We start from the raw sequence: 16,431 nt of genomic DNA on the forward strand, positions 1-16,431 counted from the left end.
CAAAACACATGTACACATGCATTCTATCACTGGCTGTTTCATAAACCCCCAGACAGTTTCTATCCTCTTACAGGTCAATTCGGAAGCATCTCCAGCAGAATATCAAGAAAGAGGTTGAATGAGACTCCAGGTACACTCTGTCACTTCCAGCGCAATCACATATTTTTTATGACTTTGGAATGTGTGTTGCGGTCATTTTTAGACATCTTTTATTGTGCAAAAACGGAAGGGTTGGCACAATGAAATTGGAGTTCCATGTAAATGGTTGTGTGTATTATTGTGAAAATTAAGTAAAAGTAACAAGAACAAGACAGACCAAAACTCAGCTCAACATTAAAATCCAATGATATTGTTTATTATAGAACAGTTAGTTCTTTGATTAGACGATAGAGATTTCATGAGTGCTGATATAGAGTATAATGGTACTCTGCTTTACAAGTGCATTTTATTAACCCTTAATTACAATTGTTATCTATCTTAGATTGTAACATTTGCTGTTATCTCATCAGAGTCACGTCATCAAATGATTTGTCAACAGACTCATATTTTTCTGTTTGCACAATAAATGGGAACATGCAGATAAATGTACATTATAAAAGTAGCCGGCCTGTGGTAACATAAACCTCCACAAAGTAGCAACCTATGGGAAAATGTTTGTGTTGTTTGGTGACAGTTCAGTACCAGTCCATTTGCGGAGCTATTTGTGTTGACAGAACCAAATAAATTAGTAAATAAACAAACAAATCATAACATATTGTAGATTATTAGTGTTAACTAATAAATGGCACTTGTGGAACTGTTGTATAAAAGCAATATCACATGTGATATTGTTTGATTTAATCTCTGGCAGAACTGGCAGAACAATAAAGGCTAAGTAAAACAATCCACACCCACCTCTTGTAACTTCTAACAAAACTCAACCTCTTCCCAGTGAGTGACTAAAATGACAATGCAGGGATTTCCAGGATTACAAGGCTTATCAGGGGAGCAAATCAAATACTATAGGCACAACTATATAACATAATCTACCACAGGCACCACCCCTCATCGTATGGATACTGTATAGCAGAATATGGATATGATTATAAGTGTTAATAGAAGTGCCATATAGTAGACTCAGAAGATCCTAATTATTCATCACACTCTCCAGTATATATTTCACTTTTCCCAGTCCTTTTACACAGGGATTCACCTTGACTTATAATTGTGCGTTGCACATGCTTTTCATACATGTGCCAAAAAAGGTAACACCTTGTGTTTCTGTTTGTCAGGGCTCCTTTATCACATAAAACCAGGTTGCGCTGGGTTATCTTATTTCAGACAATGGGCTGCGTGCTGCTAAGGCTTTTTCATGAGATTAAAGGCACTAATGCTTCAGATTGCAGTCATAATTCACAGAGGCCCTTGCGGTTGTGAGTTACAGCTCAACAGAAGTCACTGTGCCACTTTTGCCAGTTACTGAGCCTTTTTGGAAGTGTATGCTGGAGGTTTCTTGCTTCTTGGGGAGGTTACTGTTTCTTTGTTCTGAGCATGATGTCAAGACAACATTATCTTATCCATTGTACAACTTTCAAGTTCTAAAATGTCAGATTGACCCCTTTTTTGTTTCAGTTCATGACAGACATCAGCTGTAAGCATTTATAAACATAGGCAATTTCCTGAGATAGTGAAAAATAAAAATAGAAAAATAGATAGACTGTTTGTAAATGAGAATGTCCTAAAATCTAATCTGAGCTCCCCAGAGTATGAGCAATAATTATTTTCAAATAGCATTTTATTTCAGTTCATTCCTTTTAAGAATGAAAGTCTGTGCATTCAGGTAGTGGAAATCAGGGGTAAAATCAGTGGCAGTTTGATCTGCAGTGATAGAGGTGCCTCAATGATCTACAGTGATCATCTTCACACATTTTCAAACAGAAGAATGTGTAGCTGCAGTAGTCTTGACAGTTTGCCAGTTACACTCTGATGTGAATTGACAATGTTTAGGGACAGCTGCCAACATCCACATTTTTAGAATGAATTCTCTTGTTTAGCAAGGGAATTTTGTTGAAGAAACTTTGTACCACAATGATGTGATTATTTTTTATTGAAAGGAACACAGAAATAAATGTCACACTGGAGTAGTGTGTATAAAGCAAAAATAATTTATCAGTCATTGCACAGCTTATACTGTGGGTGTCAATACATATAAGGACCTAAAGGTTAAGGCTGAATCTAAGGATATTGTGCTGGATGGCGTGTCAAAGAAAAGGGTTACACAAGGGAGTATGCCATACTAACAATGACCAATTTTCTATATGATCTAACAGGAATATATATATATAAGAAGTGAAAATAAGAATCAGTAACTACAACAGATAGCACCCTTTTACAAAATATTTTTCATATCACAGAAAGGAACTACTAGATTGTATCTCATAAAATTAATACATTTTGGATATATAAATTAAATTTGTTGTATAATCATGTTGTGATTATCCTGTTCCATGTATTTAATTTTTTTAATTAATTCCAGTATTTAATTTTTTACCATACTGATGTCATGACCAAAATAGACTTCTATATCATTAATTTTTTAAACAATAAACCATAAAACATCACATGAAGCGTGTTATTCTTGAAAACATTTAAATTTTTTTATTCCAGTTAAAGAAAAAATACTTGGTCAGTCCAGTGCATGGCCCAGCTGACAGCCAAATGTATACACAACATCTTAGCAAAGTCTGCACAGGCTCAACTCCATTATCCTTGTTGATAATATGGCTACAACCATATTTACTTGCTAAACTCCACCTGTCCTCCAGCACTAATGCACCTCAAATGACAGCAGCTTGTGGGCATCATAACTCTAAGCATAACTCATAACACATCAAACAGAATTGGCAAAGCACTTCTCAGCATCTCTGCAGACAGCAAGTGTTGAATATATCAGATTGGCTTCCTAGAGTGCTGCTGAGGTCATTCTGTTCTGATTCTGAGTTCAGCTTCATGCCATAAGTCAGTGACCCCTTGTGTGCTCACAGTCTGTTTAAATAGCACCTTGGCAATAAGTGTCACAGAACGCTCATCTCCCGCGAGTCATGTGGTTTGGCCCGCCACGTACAGTTGGGAGGATCCCACACCTGGACCTTGTCCTGTCTGTGTATTTAAGCTGTTTGATGTACTTGGTCTTGTCTGCAATGCTGTGGACCTGTGCTTTGCTGGCATCTTTGCTGAACACACACAACAAGAGAGAAAATGTAAGGATTGGTTTATTGTAATAAAAAGAAATTGAATGTGGTTACAATAAATTTAAAACAACAACAACAACAACAACAACAACAACATAATCACCATCAAAAAGTAGAAAGATTAAAGCAGTTTCAATAGGAACTCATGTTTTTTGCTTTGATTGTTTAAAAATTCACCTGCTGACAATCTGAGGTTGACGGTTTATAGAGGAGGCATACCTCATTCCACCGCAAGGGATATAGCGCCTGCCTCGAGCTGAAGGGGTATCCTGAGGCTTCTCACCCGGGACCTAAATCCACATCAGCATCACTGGGTGATGACTCTCCAGATAATGAAGACCAAATGTTCTTTCATACTTTGTTTCTAACTACTGGGTCTGGGACTGCACTGTGCAATATCTATACCTTACTGTAAATACAATATTTGAACTATTATAATGGGAGATCACAAACTATTTACTAGGAGACAACTGTATTGCCTCATCTTTTTGTACACTGACATCTTTAATATATGATTTTGGCTTAATATATTTGTTGTATATACATACTGCTGTGTACAATGTGTGGTGCCTTGCACTGCTCTGTACTTTAGTATTTGTTTAAAACATTTGTCTACCTTGTCAGCTCTGAGGTGGGTTTCACTAATACTGTGAATAAGTTTAGTGAATAAGCTTTGTTTAGTCAGTAAGCTTACAGCATAGTGGCTGAATGGAATTAAAAATCCTAATCATATATACAAATAGACACTGTGCTGAATTGTCACCTTGGATTTCAGAGTGAGGACAGTGGCCCTGATGGTGGGCAGGTCTTTGGTAGGGATGTACTTTTCCACCATCTTATCAAAGTCGTGATGAGACGACAGGAACAGTAGCATGCGGCGACCAAAGTACCTGAGACAAATAACAGCCCCGTTCCCATGAGAGAACCATGAGGGAGGAACTTAAGGGTGACTCACAGCACACCAACAAATTGTACCAGTCTACTACATTTACTACAATTAAGCAGAGTCCAATATTTATTAGTATATTTATTTTACCAGGACACAATTCCAGTTGCCAAGACACTCTGTGTCTAAAAAACTTCTATTACTCTACAATTTAGCTGCATTTGCTGACTTCAGAGTGTCATAGTTAGGAGACTAAAAGAATAAACCAAAAGATTACTATCTGGGCATGTGAAAAGCTTTGATAGTTTTCCATCTGATCCTGGTACCAACCTGGTTTCTTGGGAAGAGTCTTGCGCCAATTTGGAGACTGCAGGTAGAATTCGATTAGTCACACCTTTTGTCCCAGACAATAAGCGGTCAGCGCCAATCTTTTCTATCAAAGTAGCCAAATGCTGAGAAGTGCACTTTCTTACTGCAGCATTCAAATGACTTTTGAGGAGAACACAAACGAGAAAAGAGAAGGAAATATTTAAAGGCACTCAAAAAAGTATGACATAATAACAAATATGTAGTAATCTAGTCAATGTATACAGTGCAATGTTTAACTCTTTCATCTTTAAAGTAACTTAATACACTTATCTATGAACTAAAGGCATAATCAAATTATCCTATTCTATTTGATGGCTTTAAAAAAAATCTTTAAGAGGATAAATCAACAAAAATACTGTCCAATGCCAAAAAACATTTCGAAACACCAAAGGATAAGTGAAAATAATAGCAAACAGCAGCCAAAGCGCTCTCATTTGTTGGCCTCTTGACTGCTGCAGCTAGATGAAAGCTATAGCTGAAAGCTAACTGCAAGTTAACTGACCCGAGTCCTCCAGCGAGAAGAGCGTTCATGCTTCGGGTGGGGGTGCAGTTCTGCACCATGCAGTCCAGGGCTGTGTCCACATCCTGCCTAATAAAAGCATTGGACTCTCCTGCTTTGTGGAGGAGGACCTTGGCTGTAGCTTCCACCTCCTGGTCCATACTTTTCTGCAGGCCAGAGTACAACTCTCCCAAGGTCACCACCGCCACGCGTGACACTCCAGAGCGTAGGTTCTGAACCTGGGGGAAGGAAGACATTCCAGCTTGTGTTATGCCAAGAAATGGCTTCATCACTCATTATTACAGTTAAATATGGCATCTAAAATGCCCTTAGATGAAAATTATTTTTATAATAATTTCAAGCATTATACTAACTTTACTGAAAGATCTGTGTAGTTTTTGGCAGCAATGTCTCAATAACATAGGCTGATGGTGTATGACAAAAAATTTAATGGTATTATAGGTTAATTTTAGGAATCAGACAGATTCACAGGAAGTTACAAGGAGTCAGACGCAATAGTGAGCAGATATAGTCACTTACCTCTTGATTAAGAACAAGGCAGACATCATGGAGCCTACTACTAAGCACATCAGAGTGATACCGTGCTAAACTACGCATGAGTATCAGGCCATCAATCTTCTTCTCCCTGTATGAAAATATTGGACAAACACAAACTGTAAAAGTAGGTTATCATAACTGAAAAAAGATTATGAAAGAGGGGACAAAAGGAAAAAAGTGATAGTGATAAAATCACTTTACTAATTTCTAAGCATATGTATCATATATGCAGAAAATCATAAATTACTAAACTGTTTTACTTGACCCTAGCCAAATGCGTCATAATTTTACAGGTATGAGATTTACCAGTCATCAGAGCTAAGCAGTCTGAAGCTCTGAGTGACAGCAAGGTCCGGTTTAGAGAACGGCCGCAAAGCCAGCTGCTCATGGGGATTCTTCCTGGGGGTTCCTGGTGTGAGTTCATCTAAAGAGGAATACCGCACCACAAACAAACTGACTACTTATTTTAGGGCTACCAGTTCAACTTTGTTTCAAATCAACTTGACTGCAAAACATAACATTATTCAAGATGGCCACCTACATTTAATGGCCTTGCACAGTATTTTTTCTCCTTACTCAAAATGTTGTATTAGCTGGAAGTATGTGATTATCTTCATACTTCTGCTTCAGTTCAGTAGTTATTGGGCATTGTAGAGTGCATAAAACAACCTCTAATTGTTTTATTTTTTCTATACCGCCTAACTTCTATTTAGGACTTACACTTTATGTGGTGTTATCTTTGATGTCACAGATAACACTAATTGACTATAGGGAATCATAAGCTATGTAATATTGCATATACATGAACTGTGAAATCAAATGACCCTACTACACTTCAATCACTGCACATAGCTCTTTTCAAGGAACAGAGATGACATGTACATACAAATGCTCAGTTTTTGTATACAAACGGGAAAAGGGTTACTCTACATTTTATTCCAGAAAACAAGACCAAATCAAGGTTGCTCAAATTTCTTTCTGGGGTCTAAGTGACACCCAATACAAGAGTTTGTAGCAAGCATTTTACTGTGAAATAATTTGCAAACTGAGCTCAATACAGCTCTAGATTTGCCTGCCGACTATAACTGAAACACAACACCTTTCCCCACACTTACTGGAGGTAATATTGATAAGTTAGTAAGTCTTTGATATTAATTAACAGCCATTGTTTTCATTCGACACTTTATTCAATACCGTAGCAAGTAATGGAAAATATAACAAAACGTTAGTACATGCAAACGTTTGCTAATTTTGTGCAATTTGGGTCAACAAATGTATTTTTTATAACGTTATGATACACCAACACTATTTGAAATTGCCACCAGTCTCTGCCTGTCCCATGTTTAGCTCTCTCCGTGCGTAGTCAAAGCCTGTTAGCTAGACCTGATTAACCAGCCGAATATACGCTAGTTAGCTAACGTTCCTTAATAGCTTTAATGTAAACATGATCAATATGTAATAAATGCACAGATGATATTGCTATAAATGTATTCTTAAAATACGAACTGTGGTGTCCTCTAATTGATTAGTCTATTTAAACACAGCAAGGATTCTGCTGTTGACCAAAATCCCTAATAGCTTTTCACACAGAGGCTGTCAATGAATCCTCTGAGGTCCACGCCCAAACAGCAGAATGGTAAAAGGACAACACTCTTTTTAATGTCGTTTTATGGTTTAAAAAAATGATAGTAGGAAGGTGACTGGAATATTTAACATTCTTTGGAATATATATGGTTGTTTTTTTTTTTGTTTTTTTTGCATTTTTAAACAAACAACTGTGCAGGGCCTTTAAAACACAATTGTGTGATACAGCGTTTAGAGCAAATCTATTTACTCAAGAGCAGTGACCATGCATGAAGCGCAGAATAACAGGTGACACTCACCAGAGCAGTTTGAAAGGGGTGGACATGCTCTGTTCAGACTGGGGGCTTGTTGGCGTCGTGGCAGCATGCGTCTGGAAGGAGCCGTGGGAGGGCTGGGACGAATGAAACTTTTGACCAGGCTTCTGGGTGCGTGTGTGCTGTTGGGGCTCGAGGGCAAATCATCCAGGAGTTCAGCCTTCGTGGATGCTAGAACACTACCGTTGCGCTGCAAATCTGATGGGAAGGAGATTAACAGGCTATGGTGACTACAGAGCTTCCATGAGTCTCAGTAAGCACGAGGAGGAGCATTCATTGAGGTCAACCGTTACCTTTCAGAGATGCCGTGTCGTCTGAGCCCACGTCAAATGCCATGTGTCTAAAGTTCTGCTTCAATCGTTGCATGTTCTGCCACTCCCCCTGTATAGGCGGAACTTCTTGCTGCTCCAGACGATGTTGATGCATCTTAACCCTTGCAAACCTAAACGGCTTTACCCTCTCCAACAAATACACATACATGAATAACCACATAGCATCTCTATTCAAGACTGTCAATCAGAACCTGGAGGACCGGACTGAAATTATGCAACGTAGGAGTCAATTTGCATTAAAATCTTATCAAATCGTTATTTTATCAAAATTTTACTGTCAAACTGGCAACAAAGTCATTCCATATCAACAGCACATTCAAAAACCACTGCTGAAGTTAGGAAAGATTAAAGTAAAGGGAATCAATAAATATTAGCAGATTGTTCAATAAAACAAAATAAACATTGTCTCACCGCTGCTTTTTCTGGCTCAGTGCTTTCTTCCGAATCCATATGGCCAGCTGAAACAGCATGGCCATACACCCCAATCAGTGGCTCCCTGGGGGGTTTTCTTACCAACTCCTCCTGTTCTGGGGACAGAGTCACTCCAGGGTAGCAGGGAGCACCAGTGAAGCCAAAAACTCCTGTCATGGTGGTAAAAAAGTGTCAGTTTAAGGCAAAGCCACATCAACCTCTGTGTACTTCACATATGGAGAAACACACCAGTCAAAAGTGAAGGCAGCTGCATTACAATCACAGTAAACAGTTTACATTTTCATCCTGTAATTGGCATCCTTGTTACCAACTATCAAGTTCTTACTCAAAATGTGATTAGATATCACAAAGATATAACAAAGAATAACTGAAAGCAAGACATCCATTCCAGATTAAGTAGAGCTCATGTAAATGTGTGACCCAACAATGATTCAGTTTCTTTTTTTTTTTTAATTGAATCCTGAAATCTTACATTTCAATACAATTTGATATTTCAGTATGATTCATTTTTAATTCTGACACTGCTAAATACTGAAGAGCCAAAAATGCTTTGGCAGTTTCCCACTGAACAAAGACACATTTTCTAAGCAATGTAGCTATGCCCTCACCTGTTTTATCCCCCCATGAGCTGGGGTCCCTGTGACGAGGGATCGTATCTCGCTTGTTGGGCCATGTATTGGACATGGACAGTGAGGAGTTTGCATGGCATCTACGAGGCAGGGTGGGAGTCAGCTGCACTCCCGGAAGAGTGGCCAGAGGGTAGGAGGGCAGCAGAAAAGACCCGGGGGGGGGTGGATTGGAAGGAACTGAAAAGGTGCGCTCTACACTGGGGTTACCAGACAGCAAGCGGTTGGCTTTGGGCAAACCTGTATGGAAAAGAGCATCTATTCTCAAGAGAATCTTCCATGACTATTCATTTGGCAGCAAATAATGTTCAGTAGCTCCTTTCATTTGACACTCAGTGAGTGAAGTTTATGGTCAAGTGATGCCTTGATTCCAATTATTCTATTTAGCAATATTTTACAACAAAACAAATCTATTGCAAAAATTATGCAAATGTGCTATTTTCTACATTTTGTATATATAAATAAAGTAAAATCAACATCAACAAGTCACCTCTGTCAGAATCACTGAGATTAGCTGCTTTTAAAATATCTGGGTCCGCACCAAGGCTACCGCTTCGACAAAGTCTACCCACTGTCTCTCTTTTCCATCCTGGAGCATCGGGCTGGAAAGGCTCTACTGAATCTGGAGAATGAAACAGAAACAGGAAACTTGAGGACAATTTGAAGCATCAGCTCAGCATATGTAACTAATAGGCACACATCAGACTACAAATGCATACCAAAAAACAACTAAGCGGTAAACAAAAAGTGAGCAATAGCAATTTAGATTTTATAACTAAAGACTTTAACATAATTTTAAGAAAACTTAATCATATGGTTACATTGTTTACAGGAGACCTCTGTAGGCTCTTCTTGGATTTGAACAGTGCAGGTGGGATCTTTTATCAACAGACTGCAATAAAAGATTCAAGTCTAGTCTTGCCTGCAGTCTTATATTGTCAATGCCAACTAAAATAGGACTTGGTAAAAATCACAAATTCCTTACATCACACAGACCGCTGCAGCACACCAGAGCTCAACACTGGCCTTGTTTCACCCAGCATATTAAAGAAGCCATGTTATATAGATGATTGCGTTTGCAGCCATCTAGATGTGGTATCAGAAGCCAGCAAAGCAACATGACAATGTTTTGTTTGTTTGTTGGGGCGGGTTAAAATAATGACAAAGTGACAACTATAATCAATATACATGTATAGCCAGTATTATACTAAGCTTCTATATCAATGGTAGGAAGCATTATCATCCTAGGCTAAACAAAACTGCCCAACAAATAATGTGTTTCACCGTAAACCCACCCTGCATGTGGGTGGTCATGGTGCCCACTCTAGTGTGCTCTACTCAGTCATCTACAAACATATCACTGCTAAAATTAGTACTGGAGCATGAAATACACTCAAATTCAGACTTCCTCTAGTGTTTCTAATAAATACTACTCCCATGTTTCATAATCCACACACTGCTACATTGTGTTAATGCTTCGGTGTGGATTTTAGGATATTTTTCATGATGCCAAATTTTTTTTCCATAAAGTACAGGAATATTGAAAAGTACTGAAGAACGCCCATATTAATAGCAGCAGTCCGAATACTGATAGAAACCCACTTCAATGTATTCCATGTACTCATACACATTTAAAACTAAACAATGAGTTAACATTTTCATTTCATGTCTTGACCTACATGTTACAAGTCTGGGTGGCATGTTCAAGGACAAATGTCCAGATAAATTAACACACACACACACACGCACGCACGCACGCGCACGCACGCACGCACACACACACACACACTAATTAGCTAGATAATTAGCTGCTAATTTAAGGTGTGAAAATGAAAGCATGAGTAAAGGCAGAAACAGTAAAAGACACAAGAGACATGGGAATACAAATCAACATGTATTTATAGGTTGTATGTTGAAAACCTAGTAAGAAAATAGGACAAATCTAAAATAGAGGACACAAAGAGAAAACAAAGAGACATTTACTTACCAGAGTTTGTGCCACAGTTTTTCTGATTCAGCCTCAAGGAGGTAGTGAGATCTTCCACACTAAACTAAAGCAGCAACAACAAAAAACAGTCCCTTATTATTGAACATTTATAAGTAAGCATGTAGCAAACCATGATATTCCTTTTTTTAAATAGACATCTGTTCTGTTGTAGCTCAGTACACAATGCTTTCTTAACAAAAATGTACAGGACATTGTGCAATTTTATGCAACTAAATTACAATGAAAATAGTACTGAAACAGTTCAACATGAAAAATAATGGGGGTCATGTTATAAAAATGAAGTGACTCAAAACTTACATATTAGGCAAAACAGTTCAGGTCTGCAGAAGGGCAGTAATGTAAGAAGTAATGTTGATGGAAATTGGAATATGGAATAGAAAACAACTTGTAGCCTAACACAAATAAATAAGATTCACAGCTACATAAAGGAAAAAAAAGGTAAAGTAGCTTGTTGAGTTTGGAGCTGCATTCAAAATAGTACATTCTCTCATTTTTAACCTTATTTTTCCTTTTTTGTAATTCTGTGTGTGCATGTAAAATTAACTTCATGAGGTAATCACCCACCTTATCAGATAACTTTGCATTTGATGCACTGCAAGGCTGCTTGTTTACTAAACATGGGAGGAAAGACCTCTCCCAGGGTAGCTTGTTTTTCGCCTTCCTAGCGCTAACTACTCTCTTGTGTGACTGGAGGCCATCTGTAAGAGAACCAAAGCTGCCGTAGCCACTCAGTCGATCCGAATCTGGTTCTGTGTGGTGGCTCTGTGCACTGTTAACTTTCCCTCCATTAATAACCCAGTTCAGGTCAGCTCCAGAGCCAAACTGAGGTATTCGCCGTTGACCAGGCTTGGGGATGACCAGTGCGTATTCCACCATACCATCTGCAGACAATCGGGGGAGAATATGTCTGGCTCTTCGTGCCTGTACTGCAGCCATAAGTCCCTCCACATCTCCAGTGAAGTCCAACCTGTCAATGGCCTTCATGAGTAGCTGTTTTTTTCCTGTGTCAAGACAGCAGTCAAAAACAGCAAAGAGCTCCAGAGCAGCATGTCGGACCCTCTTTTTATTGTCTGCAAGATAAGGAGCCACTACAGAACACAGATTGGGGATATTGAAGTCTTTTCTGGGGTGTGTGAGCATAGCAGCTGTGATGATGTTGATGACATCTTCTCTGACTCTGGAATTTTTGTGCCTTAGCTGTCCTATTACAAGTTCCAAAACTTTCTGTGGACCTACAATCCTCATGAGGTGACGAAAAATATTCATGTACTCATTCCGGGGAACAGTCCGTGTGTCCCCCAAAGTTTTGAGGGCCACACATACAATCTGTTTATAATGTCTGTCCACGGCGTAGTCCAGGTTTTGAACCAGGAGGCTGATAACCTGTAAAGTGCCATACAAGACTTTGAAGTTTGTATCATCCAGAAGTCTACGTAAAAAATTGATGAATTCCACAATACTGTCAGAGGAAACGGTTTTCAAGTCCAGCTCTGAAATAATGTTCTTCAGCTCTTGTACCCCATTTGTTCGGCTCTGGTAGTTCTCGTGATCAAGGAGTTGTTCGTGTAACTCCGGCGATATTAGCGCATAAATCATCATTGATCAGACTCATTGATCCAATCACTGATTTGGAAAAGCAATATAGCCAGTTGGCTAGCTAGCGCACTTCAGCAGCGTGTTGGATAGGTGCTATATCACCAAGTCAGTTTGTCAGGAGCTCAACTTGGAAAGAATCCGTTAGCTAACTAGCTAAGCTAGTTAACCTAGGTTAGCAATCGCAATCGCAGTAACGCTACAGTTCAAGCAACACTGTCCAGTATTGTTGACAATTAGGATATTTACAAAGACTGTGTTCTCCAACAAGAATAAAAAGCACTTTCCTCTTTTGAATTCCAGTACGATCTTGAAAGTTGGGTATATGTAAACACATAGACTTGCTCGGAATTTTCTTCTCAGACCATCGTTCATCACAGTTCATCGTCTGGAATCAAAAAAACACTATGTCAAAAAACAACTGCTTCCATGGTGACGCGAGTTCTCGTAACCGCGAAGATTCGACCTCGCGCGTGAAAATATGGGAATTGTGACCAAATATGCTTGACCGTATTGGACCATAAATTATGTTCATTCAAATGGCCTATAACGATACAACAACTCTTCTTATGTGTAGCTGTTCACAATAACGTTATTCTGCGTCCATATCTCTGTTTAAGGACATTTACATGGTATAAAATCCCAATGGATGTCTGTACTCTAAAAAAAAAGCTCAGCAGGTTTTCTAAATTTCACTCGTATGTCCGTGGTTTGTGGGTAATTTCAAATCTTTTGCATCTTTTGCATCCACACTAAAACAATGTTATGTTCCAGGGTGTATGGAACCCTCCAGATTCCAAACTATGTTTGGTATTAAATAGAGTTATTTTGTAATTCTGAACTGTAGCTTTTTTGTAGACACCAGATGCATACATTAGTTCTGGGTCTACATAGGTTCAGAGAATCCCAAGTGAAGTTAAAGAAATATATATTTTAGTTTTAGAATTAAGCCTAGAGTGAGCCAATAGTGAACTTTCCCAGATATACCTAATTTAGTGTGTCTGTGTCTTAAACAACCTGGATCTCAACACCACCAAGATGTGGAAATTATAATGTACTTCAGGAAGCATCCTCTTGCACCCTCCTCATTAGTCATTAAGAAACTGGTCAATGCAGTGGAATCCTGCAAATTCATTTCAGATGCAGGATTCTACTATTACAAAGAAAGTACAGAAGCGCAGGTATGTCTTAATCAAAAGCTTAATTACATTTTAGGCTCCACTAATGCACAGTCCAGAAACCAGCTGCAGCATATCATTGAGTGCGCTCAGAAAGTCATCTTTCTCTTTCTCTCTTTTCTCTTTCTCATTCCTTGCTGAGCTTCATCAGTCTAGAAACTCCAAAAGTTCTGCAAATCCCTTCACCTGGATGTCACTTATTTCAGAAACTCCCCAATGGAAAACACTTTAAAGCATTCAAAACCAATACTAACCAGCATCTGACCTGTTTCTTTCCCAATGGCATATCTTTGCTGAACCACAATCCTCTGCAGTCCTGATGAAAACCAGTTCAATTGAATTCAAATTTATTTCTGTAGCACCTTTTACTACATTCATTGTAACAAAACAGCTTTACTGATGTCAGAGTCTGGACCCCCCACTGAGCAAGCCAAAGGTGACATTGGCAAGGTAAAACTATGGGTGTAACAAAGAATCCTCAAGAGGAATCAAGACTTGAAGGAGGTATCTGTCCTTAAATGGTCAACACCAGACAGCACAACAACAAAATAAGCAATGAGATCAAAATATCAGTAAGAAAGGAGTCATTTAGGAGCAAATAGTGATTAGGAATTAGGAAAAACTTAGAAATGTAATTACTGCTGAAGCAATTCACACAGCCTAGTGAACTGTCATGTTTACAAAACTGTACCTTACATGTCACAAATTTTAATTCATTTTGCAAATAGAATTGTATACTGTAAAATGTTTCATTTACTTCTACATATTGTATACGTCTACATCTTGATATTTATCCCCAGTGAAATGTATATACTGCCATTTATACTGTAGTGTGCATGTTGTATTTGGGTTAGCTATTTTCTAGTCTTTCATCAATACGCTTTTGATAACAGGGCTGCTTCTAGCTGGATTTTTTGGTGGCCCATTCCCAAGTAATTAGTGACAATGACGTGTAACTCATGCAACATGGCTGTGTGTTTAACTTCTGCCCTCACTAACAAATGCACACATTTCGTCACACTACAATTTATGAAACAGCATGTTGGATAGACTAATCATGCTTTCTCATTCATGCCATGCCAAACTGGAATCTAGCATAAATATGCTCCAGTCTGATGTGCGATCAGTATAGGATAAAAATTGTACCACTCAGTTAACAGAACAGTTATGTAAATATGCTAGGCGATTGAAATATATTACATTTCTAGTTTCCAGCAGCAGTTATCATATGCCAAAGACTGTATATACATGAAAAAGATCAATAACAAAAACAAATCTTGTCTCAACATCCACAAAGAAGCTCTTACAGCCTACCACAACTAATCACACCACTACCTTATTGTGTAGTGGAACAGAGATTAAAGAGAAAGAGGCGCGTGGTATAAAGCAAATTGAATTATAAACACATACTATATAGGGAAAATGACATTTGTGACATGCACATTTTGAAATGGTAATGTGATTGGGTTGTTTTTTTTTTCTGGAGTGCTATTTCGTGCACCCTTCTCCCGGAAGTTACGCAGACAGAACCTCTTTTGTGTTTGTTTTTCCTGACAAACGCTCAAGGCTTCTGTCACTAGCGTGTTGATCTCCGCTACTGCGATACATTAGACCTCGTTGGCACATCCAAAAGGTTGAATACAGGTAATTAACATCAGTTTCGTAATATTTTCACACTGCTTGATTGTAGTAGAGCGCGCTGGACTAGTTTGTTGCTAACGTTACATAGACAGTCGGCACATCCTGGCAAAGTTTATTTTTAGCAGCAACTGTAGTTAGCTAGCGAGCTTGCGAACATTAACCACAATAGCGAGCCGTTAGCATGTCATCAAGCTAATGGTACCCGTCTAGCTAGCTACCTAGCTAGCATCATCAGGATTCAGACAGGTGATTTGATCTCGGCCATGAGCAGCTACTGTGAATGACCTTCTGATTTTTAACATTTGACTTAAGTATTATTAGATAGCTTTGTGAAGGTCAATAGCTAGGTTGAGCAAAGAACTAAGAAGTAAACGTTTTTAGCAAGATACTTAGAATGTTTATGGTTTTCTTAAAGTGCTGGTAGCTTAACAATTATTTATGGTCTCCTTGCTGTATAATCGCGTTAACTTGGTTCTATCTAGCTAACCTAGCTACGGCGGTAATAAACATTACTGTTAGCTAGCTACTTAGCTATTTTAGCCAGCTCACTCAATGTGTTAACGTTTCATCAGAAGCCAATGCGTTCTAACCGAGTAGGTACGATATTTCCGCTTGTATTTAACTTTAACGTATTAGTCGTTTTTAAAGTTGTTGGCTAACTAACTGATTCAGCCTCAAGGAGGTAGTGAGATCTTCCACACTAAACTAAAGCAGCAACAACAAAAAACAGTCCCTTATTATTGAACATTTATAAGTAAGCATGTAGCTAACCATGATATTCCTTTATTTTAAATGGACATCTGTTCTGTTGTAGCTCAGTACACAATGCTTTCTTAACAAAAATGTACAGGACATTGTGCAATTTTATGCAACTAAATTACAATGAAAATAGTACTGAAACAGTTCAACATGAAAAATAATGGGGGTCATGTTATAAAAATGAAGTGACTCAAAACTTACACATTAGGCAAAACAGTTCAGGTCTGCAGAAGGGCAGTAATGTAAGAAATGTAAGGCTGTAACTTTCATCTTTGGTTATATCTTAAATTTTGTCTATAAAATTTCTAGATTCCTTTGATCAGAACTTCTCAGGGGTCATTTTTTTTCACCAAGAGGTATAAAAACAAGACGGGTGTCTAATTCCACAGTGATAACATTACCCAAGACTTCATAATCTTCTC

General features: G+C 38.4%; 1 protein-coding gene across 1 annotated transcript; it reads right to left on the minus strand.

Annotated features, from left to right (window-relative positions):
- Positions 1-3,064: 3,064 nt before the first annotated feature.
- Positions 3,065-12,496, minus strand: LOC145655544 (TOG array regulator of axonemal microtubules protein 1-like). The gene is made up of 15 exons (XM_081709059.1): positions 11,403-12,496; positions 10,818-10,881; positions 9,321-9,452; positions 8,736-9,070; positions 8,512-8,524; positions 8,186-8,353; positions 7,734-7,904; positions 7,426-7,638; positions 5,849-5,966; positions 5,525-5,630; positions 4,988-5,223; positions 4,447-4,605; positions 3,994-4,120; positions 3,408-3,520; positions 3,065-3,212 (listed from the first exon to the last, which is right to left on the minus strand). Exons 1-15 carry the CDS (start codon positions 12,435-12,437, stop codon positions 3,065-3,067), a joined length of 3,138 nt encoding a protein of 1,045 aa, XP_081565185.1. The 5' UTR covers positions 12,438-12,496.
- Between the last annotated feature and the right edge of the window lie 3,935 nt (positions 12,497-16,431).

This window comes from Electrophorus electricus, unplaced genomic scaffold, assembly GCF_041902795.1.
Source record: "Electrophorus electricus isolate QZ-2024a unplaced genomic scaffold, ASM4190279v1 Scaffold27, whole genome shotgun sequence".
NCBI lineage: Eukaryota > Metazoa > Chordata > Actinopteri > Gymnotiformes > Gymnotidae > Electrophorus > Electrophorus electricus.